Genomic DNA, 19210 nt, shown 5'->3' on the forward strand with positions numbered 1-19210 from the left:
GATTTATCACGAAACGCTACGCTGCTAAACACATTGTACACTAATGTGTACACTAGCACAAAGTTTTCATTAGAAATCCGATATTTACTGTGCATTTTCACATTGTGAATATATGTTGCTTTCAGAGGCTTTATATGGAGTTAGGATGAAAATATGGTGCATTTTGAGCTGTTCTGAGACCAGTGCAGACAGACAGCACACTGGAGGTTAAGTCATTCACTAAATGGGGAGCATCCTATAGCTTTCCTATGAAAGCAAGTGCATTCAATACAAACTTCATATAAAAAGTTCAGTTTCAGGCTGCAGATGATGTCTGAACCACTTAACATTGTCAGACATGGGATGATGGTAATTAGTACTTGTTTATTTTAACATGGTTGGCAGTGATTGGACGATGCTGGCCATTACTTGTATCAGAATTAATTATGCTAATTTCTAATTGGTAAAATGCTTCAGAACTGGATATCACTTGTATGTTTGACAGTGCAAAGAGCGAACATTGAGATTTTGTTGCCAAAGTAGAAAAAAAAACGTTGTAACCAAAGTCAAATTAAGTCAAATAATATTTATTTGTACAGTTTTATTTGTGCTTTTCCCAGTACACACTGTTCCAAAGCAGCTCTACAGAAAATAAGCTGTGATGTCTGTAACGTCTTAAAAACATGAATTACCAACATTCGAAGAAACATAATCAACTATTTTATTTAAAAAAAACTCTGACATTCTGTAGCTTGATATTATTTAATATTTTACAGTTTAGTACCGCTATACATATATGTGGGCATCAGTTTTTAGGAAAACTATTTGCTCTAGAATTAGTTTTTCATGTGTATGAGGTGCTACAAGTTACAAATCAAAAAGGGAAATGGAAAATGCACACAGCAGTCATGAATGGGTCTTAAGAGAATCGGGTACAGGGAAACAAAAATTGTACTGATACAATACTGGTGTCACATTTTAGCTAGCCTCCTATCCAACACTTTATTTTTTAGAAAGGAAACGTCAGTGAACAAATTTGGATAATCATTCTATATTTATGCAGTGCAAATGAATGATGTCAGTAAGCTGTAACATGCTTCATTCTTCTTGTTTCAAACCCAATGTTTTCTTTCTTCTGTGGTCTGAAGTTATTTTCCTAATAGGGGTTAGACTTTATGGTTAGGTTTAGGTTTGGCTTATGGGAAAAAAACAGGAAAAATCATAAGAACACTTCAATCCCCTGATGTTCCCATTCGTAGGAACTCGAGCTGCGTAATCGTATTGGGACACGCCCTGAGTGTCATGTGGTCTGAAGCCCTTGTACAATCAAACCAATTTATTGGCTGGTGGTGCTTAAGCGACGCCCCTACATCATGGGCTCCATAAAAGCGCTCGCTTTGGCGCCACCGAGTCAGATATTCTGTTCTTCAATGCAGGATCTCATCTGGCCTGTGTTGTACCAACGACTCACATCGAAGCAAGGATCACTATTATTCTCCATTTTGAGTGACAACACAGGATGGAATTTAAGAAGCGACTCACGTCGTTTTATACAGCGTAATTTCAGGGCAATTTTAATGTTTTTTTCCCCCCAAACATAACAAGGGTCCAACGGGGACAGCGGCGCTGTTCAAGGCTTGCAATTTCTCACCACGAGGCATTATCACCACATTACTCCAGTTCCATGGCCTCCAGATTGGAGCTCCATGTGCGGGGGCCAGTTTGGGTTTTTTGGCAGAGAAGTTTGGAGTGTGAACGGACATCGGATTCTTCCTCATGTTTCTCACCCTCCCCTTTAGTGAAAGCGTGAGTCTCGTCAGACATGCTCCGAGGCCTAGCTCGGCAGCCATTTTCTTACAAACAAGCGTGCAAAAGTTACCATGCATGTCTTGAGCCATCGCTATTAGAAACGCTGTATGAGAGAATTCGTCGTTGAAGGTAAGGAAGCAAATTGGCCCCTTTGTCCCTATTGTCTTTTTCTGTGTCATTCTGGGAGAATGCACATGAATAAAGCAATGGAGGAGTGGCCCTGGCTTTTCTCTCTCCCCTCCCCATTCAAAGCATATTGCTTGCGGCGCAGGGGATCATGCATGGACTGAAGAGCCTGGCCGCAGAACGAGGGGGCTGGAATAAGAGAATATTTCCCAATGGAGTGATGGCGAACCAATGCACGAGCGCTTCATCTGTGCCATTATTCTTTCAGGATGCTATCAGGAGATGCAAGGTATTTAAAAAAAATACGTTTGCGTTCTGTCATTTCGCCAGTGTCTAGTGATGTTCAGAGTGTTCTCCCTGCAAGGACATTTCACAGGCTTTTGTGGGTCATGAGCTTTTGTGGGCTTCCGATGTCATTCCCCTGGGCAGGTTGCATGCGAGACCTTTTCAGTGCTGAATGAACTCCACAAAGGGACTTCAACCACTGATGCATGCCTCTACGAAGTGACGTGTGGTTACTACTGAACTCTGTTACCATGGAAATGGACCCACCTTTTGATGTAAAAAGGGGTGTTTCGTTGGGAGAGGTGTGTCACCGCAAAGTTATAAGGACAGACAACTCCTCCATGGGTTGGGGCTGTATACAAGGGTCGTCCAGCCTACAGGGTTTGGACAGACCAGCGGAAATATTGGCACATAAACTGTCTGGAGATGTTCACGGTGCTGATGGCATTAAAGATTTTCCTCCCGGAGTTTCAGGGCATCATCCAGTCGGACAACAGGATGGTGGTGTCCTACATCAATTGCCAGGGAAGATGGTTCTCATGCCATGCTGAGACTGGCACGTCACATTCTTCTGTGGGCATGGGACAATGTGCTTTCTCTACCAGCTGTGCATGTCCCGGGCCAGCTGAATTTGGGGGCGGATCTCCTGTCCAGACAGGGCTTGATGCCTGGAGAGTGGACATTACACCTCCAGATTATGGAACAAATCTGGAGAAGGTTCAGCAGAGCGGAAGTGGACCTGTTCGCTTCAAGCGAGACATCACACTGTCCCCTCTGGTTTTCCCTCTCTCCCCACAGCATCACTGGCATCGATGAGTTGGCCACTCAGTAGCTGACAACGTGTCTTTATGTGTTCCCACTGTTCAGTCTTCTGCATGCAGTTCTGCAGAGAGTTCGAGAGAACCGGGTTTGGCTTCTGTTAGTGGCGCTGTTTTGGCCATCTCAAGTATGGTTTTGGACTGTGGTCTCTCTCCTGGAGGAAATGCCTTGGGTGATTCCAGTCAGAACAGATATATTATCTCAGGTCTGGGGCAGCATTTGGCAACCCTGGCCGGACTTGTGGAAGTTATGGGTATGACCCCTCAACGGGGCGCTCTTTTGAATAATGGGTTATCCTCTGCTGTGGTTGATACCATTCTGAATGCTAGAGTGCCATCAACTAGATAGCTTTATATGTTCAAGTGGCATATTTTTGCTTCTTGGTGTACAGCGTGAGGTGAAAAAGAGCGTTTTGGGGCTGGGGTTGCCCTGGCAATGCTTAAAGTCTATGTTGCCACTGTTGCTGCTGAGCATGCGCTTATCAATGGAGTCTCTGTCGGTAGACATTCTCTTGTCTCTCGTTTTATGCATGGGGTACGCAGGCTTAGACTTTTTCGTCCAATCCGCATTCCCTTATGGGATTTATCTGCTGTTTTAGAGGTGCTCTTGAGTGCTCCATTTGAGCCTTTGGCAACAGTCGCTATAAGTTTCTGACTTTATAACGGCCCTGCTAGTAGCATTGGCATCGTTTAAATGGGTTGGTGATTTGCATGCCCTGTCGATAAATCCCTTATGTAAGGATTTTGCGCCAGGGCGTTTAAAACTGGTGTTAAGACTTCATTTGTACTATTTGCCCAAGGTCGTTTCTACATCATTTAGCTTGCAGATTATGTATTTTCAGGCTTTCTATCCTCCCCCATTTGAGTTGGAGGAGCATGAAAGATTGTATATGCTTTGCCCAGTTTGGACGCTGCGAGTGTATGTTGATTGTACTAGCCAGTGGCGTAAGTCAGAACAGTTGTTTGTGTGCTTTGGTGGCTGCAATAGGGGTGTTTCAGTGTCCAAGCAAAGGCTGTTTTATTGGCTTACTGATGCTTAAGAAGTGCGTGGTTTACCTTCGCCTTCAGGTATTTGAACCCATTCTACAAGGAGCATGGCATCTTCATGGGCTTTGGCTAGAGGTGCATCCTTGGAGGACATTTGTAAGGTGGCCAAGTGGTCCTCTCCTCATACATTTGTTAGATTTTATAATCTGGATGAGGGTTTGACTCCTGCTTCCCAGGTTCTCTCTGTTGGAACAGGAGTAAACTCATAATTTTCTCTGTTTTATTCAGATGCTTTAGCTTGCTTGTGTGCCGCTATATGCTTGCCACACAGGCATAGACAGTTGGCATCTACTGTTTGCATGCCGTGAATGTATATCATTCCCAATGCGATTATGCAGCTCGAGTTCCTATGAAAGGGAAAGTCTTGGTTACATGAAACGTAACCCTGGTTCCCTGAGTGGGAACGAGATGCTGCGTAAGCTGGCCATACTCTCTAGCAGCTGCATAGGCTTGTGCCTTTCTGCAGAAAATCTGACTCAATGGCGCCAAAGCGAGTGCTTTTATGGAGCCCGTGACATAGCTCCCTAGGGGCATCACTTAAGCGCCACCGGCCATAAATTGCCGTGATTGCACAAGGGCTTCAGACCATGTGACACTCAGGGCATGTCCCAATGCGATTATGCAGCGTCTCGTTCCCACTCAGGGAACCAGGGTTACATTTCATGTAACCAAGACATTTCTCTTTCTTCCGTATTAAAATCAGGTTTGGGTTAGGGGTTAAATTTAGGAAAAATAGTAATAACATTGTTCACTGATTCTCTATGGGAGTAGGAGCCAGTTATTTCTTACAATTTCACCATTTCATACTAATTATTATGACTTGCCATCAGACTGGGTTGGTCAGTCCAACAAGTATTTTGTTATAAAATAAAAGCAAATCAAAAAAGGAGAATTGTTGGTTACTGGCTAAAAAAACACAAAAAACAAAAAAAAACTTAACTGAATGGATTAACTATATTTGCTGCATTCATCGACGGTGGATTTTGGTTACCCAGAGGGAAAATGTACTTACTGGTAAAATAGCACCCCAAAACACTGAAAAGATGCCTCCAGACAAAAACAGAATTAATAAATAAAATCTGCACTCTGAAACATGAGAGGTTATTAAATATATTTCCATCTCTTTTTTATAATTTTGTTTTCAGAATAGATTTGTTATGCACAGGTCTATGAATCCACTTGAAAGCACTCCTAAAATTGTCCATTTTCCTTATCTTTTTTCTCCACACCCCCTTTGCAACACAGACAAGGCAAAAAAGTACAGCTGCAAAAACAATAAAGCAGTCAGGAGTTTCGCGAGACAGATTAAAAGCTATTTTCAGTTGCAAAGTGACCGTCAGACAGATGTCTGTAACCTCCTTTGACAATTTAACCAAATAGAGAATGAACACGATTCAGGCACAGAAGAGCTTTCCTTTGTTCATTGACAGACATTGTAGTCTGTCCTTAGGAGAATCATCTCCCAGGACATTAGACAAACACTCCATATCCCACAATTCAACAACGTCCTTTGGTTTCTGCAAAGTAACTTTCATCGTTTGCGGCAAAAAGGATGAGGGGGGGCCTGAAACTAGCAGCTTTATTAGACAGATTTTTAAAAATGGGTCCTGTGTCCATAGTGTTTTTTTTCTTTTAGTTCCAACTCACAGAAGCAGAGCTGTAACAAAGATAAACAATGCATTGAGTAATCTCTCAACAGAATCGGTGGTTTCAAGACACAGGCTTTGATGTTCTGTTGACTTGTAAGTGCTGTCTGTGATGTGGGATTTTGTGAGCGCTCAGTCAAAGTTGTTTCACCGTAGTCTACATTCTCCAGTTTTATAAAATCTCTTCCTTCCAGGAATCTTTCTAACGTTCCTCAAACCTTTCAGGCATATGTCTCACCCATCTTGAGGGCCACTAGCTCTGAGTCTTCAGTTTGTTTACCATTTAAGTGTTCGCTGTTGCAGTCATGGTGGTACATGAAAGCAGGCACCTCAGTGATCGAAGTGGCGGTGTATGAGGTGGAACGCATGGAGCAGTGTTCGCGTCTCCGCTGGCCCCACTGGGCTTTGTATTGCATCCACTGCCTCTTCAAAGCTGCCTGGACCTGCGATGGGACATGCGATGTAAAAGTTAGAAAAGTGACACTGCATATTTGAACAAGATAGTTAAAGACAAACTTTGATGTTGGCTTGACAAAGCCTTGTATAATTGACAGATCACAGGATTACCTGATGAATAATGTAAATCTATGGGATTTTGGGGATTTTGGATCATCTGCTAAGGGAAAACTGTTAGTATCATCAGTTAAATATATAGTAACCTGAGTCAGAACAGTCTGAAGGACTGTGCCAAGTTTGGTGGATGTAGTTTAAAAGCACTAGGATGAGTTACTGTCATACATTTTTGTCTTAGTTTAGTGATTAAAAAAAAAAAATTAAAAAAAATAGAATAACAGTATTTTGGTATTGTCAAGCTAACACAACAATGACAAAACAAACTGCGAGTTTGCAGTGTTAGGTAAGTTACTCAAAATATGTAGTTCTCTAAAATGTTATTCAGATTACTTTACTGATTATTTCATCTAAAAAGTAATGACATTACTAATTATTTTACTTTTTAGTTACTTTCTATTATAAATCACTTTTCCTAAAAAAGTTTTTGGTTTATGCTCAAATTCAAAACATCTAGGACAGACGTACATATGCATTAATATTTTAAAATGTATTATACATATTATTTTAACTCAAGTAATTTACTTATAAGTAATTACTTTCATTGAAAGTCAGTAACTGTAATCTGATTACAAGAATTTAAAATGTAATGCATTATATAACTTTTTTAACTAAAAAAGTAATTAGATTACAGTAACTAATTACTTAGTAATCAGATACACCCAACACTGGCTGAATTGCACCTTAAAAAAAACCTTTATAGCATATTTGTATATTTTACATTATATTTAATGGATTTTAGGAATATTGGATTTACAGTATATCTTCCCTGATGAAAAAAGTCTGGTTTATTGGTCTTAGCTAGTTTATGTTGGTCTGAAAAGTACCCAAAGACCAGCCTAATAAGCAAGGTTATAAATACAGCAGAAACCAACATTAAGAACTGAGTTTGATTTGGTAATTACAAGTCAGGGTATTTTTAACTCAACAAAGAGGGATATTGGATCAGGCACGGGTCTAGAGAAGATGGGTGCACAAGGGTGGGACATTAGAGTCCAGAACAAATCATTGGGCTGAGGTAAACAAACACCATCACAAAGCAAATATTATTCTGTGTCAGTGCACCTTTTATCGTCCTGAAACAGGATCTGCGCTTCGGACACATCCAAATAGTTTGTAGACTCAACTCAACTCAACTTTATTTCTAAAGCACTTTCAAAACCACTACATGGACCAAAGTGCTGTACAATGAAGAAATGTTAAAACAGTAGAAAATATAAACAAATACAACAATACAACACCAGACAACAATTTACAAAACATTTTCAAATGCCAGAGAGAACAAATAAATCTTAAAGGCCCTTTGGAAGGCACTTGATGTGGGGGAAATCTTTATAGTCAGAGGTAGCTCATTCCAGAGCCTTGGAGCTGCCACCGAAAATGCCCGGTCCCCTTTACATTTAAGATGAGATCGAGGAACAGTGAGGCATAACTGATCATTCGAGCGAAATGACCTCTGAGATTGGTGCAGACTGATTAAATCCGAAATATACCCTGGTACTAAGCCATGCAAAGCTTTAAATACAAATAACAGCACTTTATAATGGATTCTGTATTGTATTGGTAACCAATGTAATGAGGCCAGCACAGGTGTAATATGTTATCTCTTCTTGGTACCTGTTAAAAGCCTTGCAGCTGCATTTTGCACACGCTGCAGGCGAGATAAGGAGGACTGACTCACACCCAAATACAATAGTCCAAGCGAGATGATATAAAGGCATGCATAACTTTCTCCAAGTCCTCAAAATTGAGGACAGATTTCAATTTTGATATAGATCTGAGATGGAAAAAGCTGTTTTTCACAACAAATTTCAGCTCTGAATCAAAAATGACACCCAGGTTTTTCACACCAGAAAGTTTTCTACCTGGCAGAAACCCAAGGATGTCGTTAAAATCATCCCCACATCCCTTTTGACCAAAGAGAATAAACTCATTTCGTTGGAGAACGTTTTTAGCCAACCAACACTTAACATCAGCCAGACATTCATACAGAGACCTAATGGAAAGTTGGTCACCGTGTTTTAATGGCAAGTAGATTTGGGAATCATCAGCATACAGATGATAGCAGATGCCATGCTTATCAAAATCCTTCCTAATGGGAGCATATACAGAGAGAACAAGACAGGTTCCAGAATTAAGCCCTGTGGAATTCCACAGGAAATGGGGGTAAGAGGTGAAGATACAGCTGTAAAATTACTGGCTGTAGATGGAGTAAGCACACAAGATACAAAAGCAGGAGAAACATTATTTCCCTGAACTTTGAATGGAAAAGTTGGAGTAAAAAAAACAACATTTTTTTGATCAGAAAACACAGTATCTGCAATTTGCACATTACCAACAGAAATGCCCAAAATTTAAAAAAAAAAAGGTCAAGAGTATGACCATGTTCATGTGTCGGACCAGAAACACACTGTGAGAAATCAAATGACTCCAACAGATTTAAAAACTCTCTGACCAAAGTTTTTAAAAGAGAGTACACATGAATGTTAAAATCCCCAAAATTAAAATATTATCAGAAGAGGGCACAATAACAGATAAAAATTCGGAAAACTCATGTATAAAATCCTTATTGTATGTTGGAGGCCGATAGACCAGTACACATAACACAGATTTAGATGTAATCAGCATAATTAATTGAACTTCAAATGTACGATATGATTCAGTAGGTAAAAGTCTGCATTTAAACTTGTTTTTTTTAAATAACAGCTAGCCCCCTCCCCGGCCAACAGACCTGGGTGTACTAAAAGAGTCACATCCAACAGGAGAAAGTTCAGTGAGATGGATCAACTCACCGACATTAAGCCATGTTTCAGTAACAAATAAAAAGTCTAACTCTTGTGATAGAAAAAGATCATTCAAGATAAAAGACTTGTTAGAAAGAGATCTCGCATTAAACAATGCCATTGACACTGCGATAGAGTCAGGTGAAAGTTGAAGAGTACCATGCATGTTTGCCGGCTTTCCGTCACCCAGGGAGTGAAGATTTTGGCGATTGAGTCCCCGGTCTCCAAACTACAGGCCTGTGACACTGACACCGATGGCGCCAGGGAAGACGGACAAAAGGTATGAATATCTCAGATCCAGCATCACTTTTTCCACGCTTCCTTTGGCGCTTCCTCCACAGGCATAAGCACCCAGTCAGATGACAAACTTTCGTCAGAGCAGATTTTACAAATTGAGAGTGCAATAGCCATTCCTCTCTGGGATAACGGATCAGACAATCGCACACCACTGATCGGATATTCATCAAAGTCAATCGATCATACACCAGAGGAGAGCAGACAGAGGGGGTAAAATAAAATACACAACAAAAACATGAACAGGTAACAAAGACAAACAGCGATGGCTAGCCAACACACAACCTGGCGCCATCTTGTTTTAGTTAACACAGTTAACACAGTAGATGCACACTGATGCTGATGTGAGTTGGCTGCTCATGCATAAGCTTATAATTGACCCATTTTCCAGGCCAAGATATAATTCAGCATGTTTAAAACATGACTTACACATAGGCGGATGAAAGCTACTAATTCATTCCATTCAAGTTTGTGCCAGGAACCTCATGCTGAGTATTCTAATGAAACTGTGTCTTCATTGTCTTGGTTTTGTCACGCATAAGTGCTCCAAGTCTGTTTTCCTCAAGTCTGGTAAATGAATTTTGCCTGGCTTGCTGGTACTTATTGCTGCTTTGAAGTCTCCCACTCTCTCACACACTGAATGAGTCTGGCTTTTAAATGGAGGAGTTTGGTGAAGTTTAAATGGAGGAGTTTGGTGAATGTGAAAAGGCACGGGAAGTAAGAAACTTCATGCGTCTTGATCGATCGAACTGCATGTGGTACACAGTTCTGTTAACTGTACTGTCACTCCCTTTAGTTCTCAGCAGTTTCCTTCAAGCAGTACAAGTCAACAGACATGTAATGCACGATTCATGACAGAGCATGGAGTAAAGCTAAATCAATCATGTCTGAATCAATGTGTCACACAAAACATGGCTAGGAATTCACCCAGAAACTCAGTAAATGCATGACTGCCTTCTGAATACCAGCAACCAGCACACTGGTGTTGTGATAAAATGTCCAGTTATCCCAAAGGTAACATCCTTCAGATGTTGGCTGATTTCACTTATTGTATATTGTATATACAATGTCCTGGTTACTTTCGTAAACTCCGTTCCCTGATGTTCCGTTCTTGAGAGCCCCAAACACCTCTGCTTTTTGAAAAAAGGCCAATGGGAATTGGCGAGTGGAATTTGCATGCCACTCCCCTGGACATATGGGTATAAAAGGAGCTGGCATGCAACCACTCATTCAGGTTTTGTGCTGAGGAGCCAAGACAAGGTCCCGGCCATTTCAGTGGGTAGTTCAGTGTTGTGGCAAGAGGGACACAACGTCTCGTTCCCTCCATCAGGGAACGGAGGTTACGAAAGTAACCAGGACCTTCCCTATCTGTCACTCACTCGACGTTGTGTCGATGCAGTGACACTAGGGGTCCCTATACAAAACGCCACAACTAGCTGAACTGTGTTACGTGGACTGGCGGTGCAAGACGGGCAGACCGCTGTGTGCCTCGTAGCCAGCACAACAGGCCATCACGTAACCTCCCCCAACGCTCTTATGAGCATCGAACGGTCCTTCGGGAACAAGTCGACTGCCCAACAAATAGGGACAGGCTAACCCAGCCGTGGCCTCTTTTCCTCTTTTTTCTCCCCAAAAAGAGTGGAATTTGTTAACAGACTAGGGGCCATAAATGTCTACGTCGGGGGGGGGGGGGGTGTCACTCCCAAGGGAAAGACTCCGTGGAGACCACACCCCAACCAGAGAAGGGGGAGGGGGGTATTTTGAGTGGAAATAAGTCACATGGTCTTACCAAGTCTTGTCGGAAGTATGTCATGTGGAGAAGTTGCATGGTAGGTCCTCTCCGAGGGGAGAGGAGTTTCTACAAACATGGTGACCGGGGGCAGAGGGGCCTCTGCCCAAAGAAGATGCAGTTTACCGACAGGGAAATGATTTAGCGGAAGATATCACATGGGGTCACCTACGAGGAACCAGCACATGTGGAGCACCTACCACAGTACAGGGCCTAATTAGCACATGTACTGGGCCGGCAGCGAGTTTCTCCGCAAACTCGTCTGCCACAGGGCTAAGGAGGAAAGTCATCCAGGGATCACAGCTTGTGAACACGACTGGGATTTAAAAGCGCACGTCTTCACCTCAAGGGAGGGGAAAGGCGCTATGCACAAGCGGTACACCTGGCCAGCTGTCCCGGAACTTAGCTGCTCGTACCAGACAATACACAGGACGAAACCGGCACAACCCGGAGATTGTAGAACCTCGCAAAGTTGTTGGGTGTTGCCCAATCCACTGCTCTGCAGATGTCTGCCAAAGAGGCGCCACTGGTCAGGGCCCAGAAGGCCACTACACTCCTAGTAGAGTGGGCTTGTAACCCAACGGGGGGCGGCACGTCCTGATTGTGATATGCCATCACGATGGCGTCAACGACCCAGTGGGCGATCCTTTGTTTGGAGACAGCGCTTCTTTTCCGCTGTCCACCAAAGCAGTCAAAGAGCTGCTCGGAGCTCCTAAAGCTCTGCGTGCGATCCAAATAGATGCGTAAAGCACGCACAGGACACAGCAACGCCAAGGCCGGGTCTGCCTCCTCCTGGGGCAGCACTTGCAGGTTCACCACCTGATCCCTAAAAGGGGTCGTGGGAACCTTGGGCACATAGCTTGGTCGGGGTCTCAGGATCACGTGAGAGTAACCCGGACCGAATTCCAGGCACGATTCGCTGACAGAGAATGCCTGCAGTTCCCCTACCCTCTTGATGGAAGTGAGTGCAGTCAGGAGGGCAGTCTTGAAAGAGAGTGCCTTAAGCTCGAACCCTGTGGCCGTGCTGAGTCCAGAGATATTGAAGCACTTACCTAGCTCCTGACGCCCACCATAAGATTGGTCAAGGAGGGGGGAGGAGGAATATCGTCCCCGCAGTCCGTCGGCTGCCGAATTCTATGGGCTTGGTCTAATCTTAGATGGAAAGTAGAACAGTGGAACTGTGTTTTTTGGTCCGAAGAGTCCACATTTCAAAACGTTTTTGAAAAACAAAGCTGTCGTGTTATACGGGCCAAAGAGGAAAAGGGCCATCCAAGCTGTTATCAGCATCAGGTTCAAAAGCCAGTGTCTGTATGGGCCAGGGGTGTGTCAGTGCCCATGGCATGGATAAATCGCACATCTGTGGGTACACCATGAATGCAGAAAGATATGTACAAATTTTGGAGCAACATATAAAGCCACATACTGCCCGGATTACATGTGCATGACTGTGTAAGCAGAGAATGAAGAGAGTACGGCAATGAAGACCCCGTACAATTGTGCAGCTAAAGACCTTCATAATGGATGAATGGGAGAAAATTCCACTTTCTAAACTTAACAAACTTGTGTCTTCAGTGCCCAAATGCTTAATAAGTGATTTTAGAAGAAATGGTGATGTTTCACAGTGGTAAACACTCGACTGTCTCAACTTTTTTGGAGCATGTTGCAATCGTCTGATTTGATGCAAAAACAATGAAATTCACAAGGAAAAACATCATATAATTTGTAGTTGTAGTGTTTTCAATATAGCAAAGGGTGAATATAATTTACAAATCACTCATTTTTGTTTTTAATAGCATTTTTCATACTGTAACAACTTTTTTGGAATTGGGATTGTATAAGTTATTTTGGGTCCTGCTCCCTTGGGAAAAGATCAAATAAAACGTAAAAGCTGGTATTTATTTGTGATCACTTATGTTACGACCTAAGAGCCTAACCTGAAAATCCCTAGACCCTTTTGAAAATAATTTTGTGTTGTAACATAATAAGCTGCCAAATTACTTCAATAGATTCTTATGTTAATGGCCAAACCCATTTATTTAACACTAGACATTCTGGTGCCCTACATCCCACACCATTGTCAAACTACTATGTATCTTTTGCTGTGTATTCATGTATTGCATTTTTTTTATTTATTTTTTTTATCATTGGGCTAAAAAGACAAACAAATTAATTGTGTTTGTATGTGAACGTATCAATTTGTCCCACACTTACCTCTCCATTGAAAAAGCAGAATATAGTTGCCACCAGCAATCCCTTGCAAATAAAAGAAAATATAGAGGAATTAATATCATAATTTTTACCTAATTTCCACATGTGGGAAGGGGTAATCACTTGGACTTACCTGGTAATGCATTAATATGTGCATGATGTAGTCGTATATCTCTCCTGCAAGCCGGTTCTCTGGCCGCCATGGGAAAATGACAAACTGAATGCCCAATAATGGCACCAAAATGAGGGTGGCCCTCACAGCCTTCATATACATGTTAGACTCAGCTCGGTGCGTATCTCTCAGCTTTGTTACCAACACCCGCACAATATTTAACAGAAAGAATAGATTTACCTACAGTAGAAAAAAAAAAAAAAAAGAATTAGTTCTGATTTTCTCCAAATAGTTCTTAACTAACATGCTTTATTAAGATTTTAATTTCACACAGAGTTAACTTAATAAAGCTTGATGAACTGTGAATAACAACTCTTAAATAGTCATTGATGTGATAATTCAATTAAAAAAAAAAAACAAAAAAAAAAAAACACTAATGTGATGTTAGAAAATGTTTATTATTTGTTTTCCACTACATTAAACAACAATTTTTATTATTTAGTTATTTATTATTATTAAAAAAAGCATTATTTAAAGATGATTTAAAACCTGGAATACAGCTTCTATATAAGACACATTAATTTAGAAAATTATGGAATTGATTATTAATATTTTTACCATGCTTTTATTATTATTTTAAAAGGTTGGATCTAATGTGATAATTATATGTAAATTAAAGAGATTAAAAAATATAATGATAAAAAAAAGATTGTTCAGAGCAAATCAAACATACAGTATACATTGTGTACATATATGCAAAACTCTATACAACAGATACTTGGTGCATAAAAATGTTTGACTTACTAATAAAGCTGCCATAATGGGGCCATGAACCACATAGAGCAGATGTGTCTCTACACTCATCCAGCAGCTAGTGAAAAAACACAATATATCCCATATTAGACCCTCTGTCCACTGAACCTGGCCTGTCTACTGTATTTACTGCTAAAGAGCACCAAACATTACTCACTTGTCATCAAAGTACTTTTTCCTTGCCACAGCATGGATTGATGCAGGCACCAAGGGGAAGCCTGTTGAAAGGAGAATTGAAACATCAGTCAAACATAATTTCTTTCTATTTTTTATACTAAAATGAATGCAAAATGAACAACAACACTGTAACTTGATTTATGGAAGTATTTAAAGCTAAAGTTTTTGGGGGGGTTGATGTTAAAATACTGTCTCCTGTCTCAGCTTAATATGATAATAACTATAAGTAAGCCATTCATAGTTTGATTTCCCCAAAAATTGTTGCTCATCCCAACCAGCTTGACACACCATCATTGGCTCAACTAGTGTCATGAGTTTTTGGGGTGAGACTATTGGTAGGAAACGTGTTTGAAAACACTATTTTCGCAATTCCGTGAAGCAAATGGTGCAGAAATTACAACTTTAAAATCAAAATACTCCAGCACACATTCCTCTACAGCTGTACATAGTTGACAATTGATGCCTCCCTTGTAATAATATTGGGAATTTTTACAAAGATAATTTGTTGCAATGTAACATTAAATATCTTTAGGTCAGTTTAAAAAGCCAAGAGGCATATTATCAGGTCTGCTGCAGATTGTCATGTGGTCATCTATCCCTTGAATGACAGATACAGCACAAGGTTATCATGAATCTTTATTAATGGTCTACCATTCAAATAGATTTAGCCCACATATCAGCCTAGTCTTTAATCCCTGTCATCATTCACACACAGAACAGGCAAAACAAGACAGTTAGGGACTGACCTTCAATAAACCATCATAATAAAGCTGTCAGTGGAAGCAATATAGTAAACTAGGATGAGGAATTACGCGGCTTTCATGTGGAGTCAGACATGTAGTAATTATGAGTTCTGAGCACATGAATGACCAAGCAGAGTCATATTTATCAGTGGTAACTGGGGATTCTAGATTATTCCTGAGTTGCTGAGTTGTGATTTTGGGAGGGGTGTGTCGACATGGAAAATAATGGAAAACAATGATTATACAAATGTATTTCAATTTTAGCATTTTATTTCAATAACATTAATTTATATATATATATATATATATATATATATATATATATATATATATATATATATGACAGACATCTAATGACTTAACCTTCATGGTGTGTTTTAAGCAAATTATTTAATAATTTGTTAGATTCCATGCATTAATAAATGATATAGGTTGTGTAAAAGTAATGCAGGTGTATTCACTTACAGGATGCTTATTCGCTGGTACAACAGAAAAATAGCTTTTGCTGTCATTCATTGCATACTTGTTTTAGTCAAACTTCCTCCGTATTTTGTTTCTGACTCATATGCGTGACATGAAATGGATGATGTTCAGCCAGCCTGTTGTGATTGCTAAATAAACCCTGACATGGTGATCAGGCGAACCCTGAAAGGGTTTATTTTGCGATACCAACAGGCTGGCTGAACATCATCACACTTATTACATGGCTGCTAACCAAATAAATAAATACATGGACATAAAATATTGATTTGCATGTTATTATGTGAGGAGAAAGCAATCGCTAAACAGCTGAATTCCACCTCTGGTTTGCATCAGAATTCTGTTGGTGTTTATTTTGTAAATAATGACCATATAATTGCTCATTGTCCAACTTATTACAAGACTACTTGCCAAATAAATAAATAAATGGACAAAAAATATTGATTTGAGATGAAATTACACTGGCGGCCAAATGTTTGTAATAATGTACCAATTTTGCTGTTTTGGAAGGAAATTGGTACTTTATTTCACCTAAGTGGCATTCAGCCGATCACAAAGTATAGTCAGGACATAACTGATGTAAAAAACAGCACCATCACTATTTGAAAAAAGTCATTTTTGATAAAATCTAGACAGGCCCCATTTCCAGCAGCCATAACTCCATCACCCTATCCTTGAGTAATCATGCTAAACTGCTAATTTGGTACTAGAAAATCACTTGTCATTATACTGTATCAAACACAGTTGAAAGCTATTTGGTTTGTTAAATGAAGCTTAACTTTGTATTTGTGTTTGTTTTTGACAAAGGACAACTGGCTCTAACAAGGACAGAAAGAGATATTGAAGGCCCAGATACAACTAAACAAGAGGATAAGTACATCAGAGGCTCTAGTTTAAGAAATAGATGCCTCACATGTCCTCAGTTGACAGCTTCATTGAATTCTACCCGCTCAACACCAGTTCTCTACCTGTCACTCACTCAATGTTGTGTCGATGTAGAGACACTAGGGATCACTCTTGGGAGCCCCAAACACCTCTGATCTTTGAGAAAAGGTTATTGGGAATTGGCGAGTGGAATTTGCATGCCACTCCCCCGGACATACGGGTATAAAAGGAGCTGGCTCGCAACCGCTCATTCAGATTTTCTCTTCGGAGCCGAGCGGTTGTATTTCAGCGAGCTGAACTCCTCCGCCGATCCATTCACCTCTAAAAAAAGCTGTCGGATTTACGGCGCATTACAGTGGCTTCTCCCCCTCTTGCACCAGTGGAGTGCAGAGAACGCCCCTGGGCACTTCAGCTGACTAAAAGCTGAGTATATTCTGCCTCTAAAAGAGTATATTTCCCTTCTAAAAGAGTGGCACTCACGGAGAGTGTCTTTTTAAAGATGCCTTTCCATTTGTGTATAATTCTTGGGTGCGGTCATTACCTCTCTGCTTTCGACGGCCACAATCGCTGTCTTACGTGCTTGGGCGCTGCCCACATGGAGACAGCGTTCGTGGACGGGTCACGTCCTCACTGCGAGAACATGACCATGGCAACGCATGGCTTTCTTTCGTCAGAGGGAAAGCCACCCCAGCGGCTCCCCGCCTCGGTCCTTCTACCTACGGGTATGAGGCCATGTCGGTTAGCACTGGGGCCAATTTGGGGACCCCAATGAGAGCCGCTCCACCGGGTAACCCCCCATGGACCTCCCATTACCCAGTACGCTCGCTCACCCCGGTCGAGTTCTGGGATGAGACCGCCGGCTCGTCTCAGGGCGAGTTCGCGGTCTCATTCGGGGCTTGCGAAGAGGATGAGCTGTCGATCGCAGCATCGGAGAGCGGGATTGTCCAGTCTGACACTGAGGACTTGGCAGTTGCAGGCTGATGCATAGCTGGCGGCCATGCTTGCCTGGGCGGCTGTGAGCGTCGGGCTGGAGTGGAACCCTCCACTCCCCCCGAACCCTTGTGGCTTGACGATTGGTTCCTGGGCCCAGAGCGCCACTCACGGCCATGCCCCGGCCCGGCCCCTTTCTTCCCGGAGGAGCATGAGGAGCTTACGAGGTCGTAGCGGGCACCTCTCGCTGCCCGGACCTGGTCTTTCAGCTCCTCAGCTCTCACTACCCTCAATAGTGGGGCTGCCAGGGGGTACTCGGTGAATTCCCAAGTGGATAAGGCACTTGCAGTGCACCTGTGCCCGCAGAACGCCGCCACCTGGAGGAACCGCCCGAGACACCCGTCCAGGGCCTGTAGGTTTACGTTGTCTCTGTCGGCTAAGGCCTACACTGCCGCTAGACAGGCAGCCTCCGCCCTGCACACCATGACTCTCCTGCAAGTGTACCAAGCCAAAGTGCTAAAATAACTGCACGAGGGTAGTTCTGACCTGGGATTGATGCAGGAGCTGCGTTCGGCGACTGATCTCGCTCTCCACGTGATGAAGGTCACGGCGTGGACTCTCGGGCAGGCGATGTCCATCCTCGTGGTCTAGGAACGCCACCTTTGGCTCAACCTGGTCGAGATGAGGGAGGCTGACATGGCACGGTTCCTTGACGCCCCATCTCCCAGGTTGGCCTATTCGGCGACACCATAGAGGACTTTTCCCAGCAGTTCTCGCCGGTTAAGAAGCAGATGGATGCTAATCAGCACATCCTTCCCCGGTGCGGATCAAGATCCTGCACCCCATCTGCTCATCGCCAAGGGCGTCCCCTTGCGGCAACAACACCGGCTCCGCCGCAGCCCGCCCCGGTGGCCCGGCCCTGGCGTGTAGCCACCCGCAGGAAGCAGACGCCCCCCGTCTCACGGCCCGCCGCCAAGAACCCAAGGAAGCCTTTGAAGCGCCCCTGGGATGGGTGACCCAGGGACGTGGAGACCTGCTGCATTGGAGGTGGTAAACAGACCACTCTATCCCCCAGTGGAGGGCCGGGAGGAGAATATTTTGTTTCCTTTTCTGTTGATTTCGCCCACATTGTCAAGAAAAGAGCGGTGTCCTCATTCCCTGGGTCACACACCCGGTGCTCACGGCCGTCATTATCACGACCACCAAACACCGCACCTTTACGGCAAGCATGGCGCCCCGGAGGCGGGCCCCCCGCCCCGGCGTGCCCAGCTGTGGCACAAACACACCCACACCAGGGCGGTTTTGATGGACTACTGGGATTATTTCCCTCCTACCCCCTCCCTAACCGGTCCTATGGTGGGTATCCAGAGCCAGGTAAGTGCTTCGACGTCCCCATACTCAGCATGGCCACAAGTTCGGGGCTCGAGCCCCCTCAACGTGGCGCCTCAGGCTCCACCCCGCCGCGAGGCCCCACCCGCCAGTACGTCCGACGCGATTGTCCCCTTGGTCCTCCTCGTTTGGGGCGTGGCTTGCACTCTCCAACCCGTCGCGATGGCTGACCAGGACCGTCCAACTCAGCTATGCGATTCAGTTCACCAGGCATCTGCCCAGGTTCAACGGCATCCGTTTCACCTCAGTGAAGGGCGAGAATGCCACTGCCCTGCGTGCGGAGATCGCGACCCTTCTGTGGAAGGACGTGATAGAGCCTGTCCCTCC

The 19210-nt window shown here is 43.1% G+C and overlaps 1 protein-coding gene across 4 annotated transcripts in view; it reads right to left on the reverse strand.

Annotated features, from left to right (window-relative positions):
* Positions 1-528: 528 nt before the first annotated feature.
* LOC127425295 (calcitonin gene-related peptide type 1 receptor-like) overlaps positions 529-19210 on the reverse strand; it is a 100417-nt gene continuing 81735 nt past the window's right edge. For all 4 annotated transcript variants that reach the window (XM_051671094.1, XM_051671093.1, XM_051671092.1 and 1 more), the window contains 5 exons: positions 14437-14497; positions 14271-14337; positions 13488-13706; positions 13358-13399; positions 529-6153 (listed from right to left, as the gene is read on the reverse strand). In XM_051671094.1, coding sequence (XP_051527054.1) covers positions 5932-6153; positions 13358-13399; positions 13488-13706; positions 14271-14337; positions 14437-14497 — 611 coding nt within the window. In that variant the 3' untranslated portion in view covers positions 529-5931. The remainder of the gene's footprint in view (positions 6154-13357; positions 13400-13487; positions 13707-14270; positions 14338-14436; positions 14498-19210) is intronic.

This window comes from Myxocyprinus asiaticus, chromosome 34 (genome assembly GCF_019703515.2).
Source record: "Myxocyprinus asiaticus isolate MX2 ecotype Aquarium Trade chromosome 34, UBuf_Myxa_2, whole genome shotgun sequence".
In the NCBI taxonomy this organism is placed as follows: Eukaryota; Metazoa; Chordata; class Actinopteri; order Cypriniformes; family Catostomidae; genus Myxocyprinus; species Myxocyprinus asiaticus.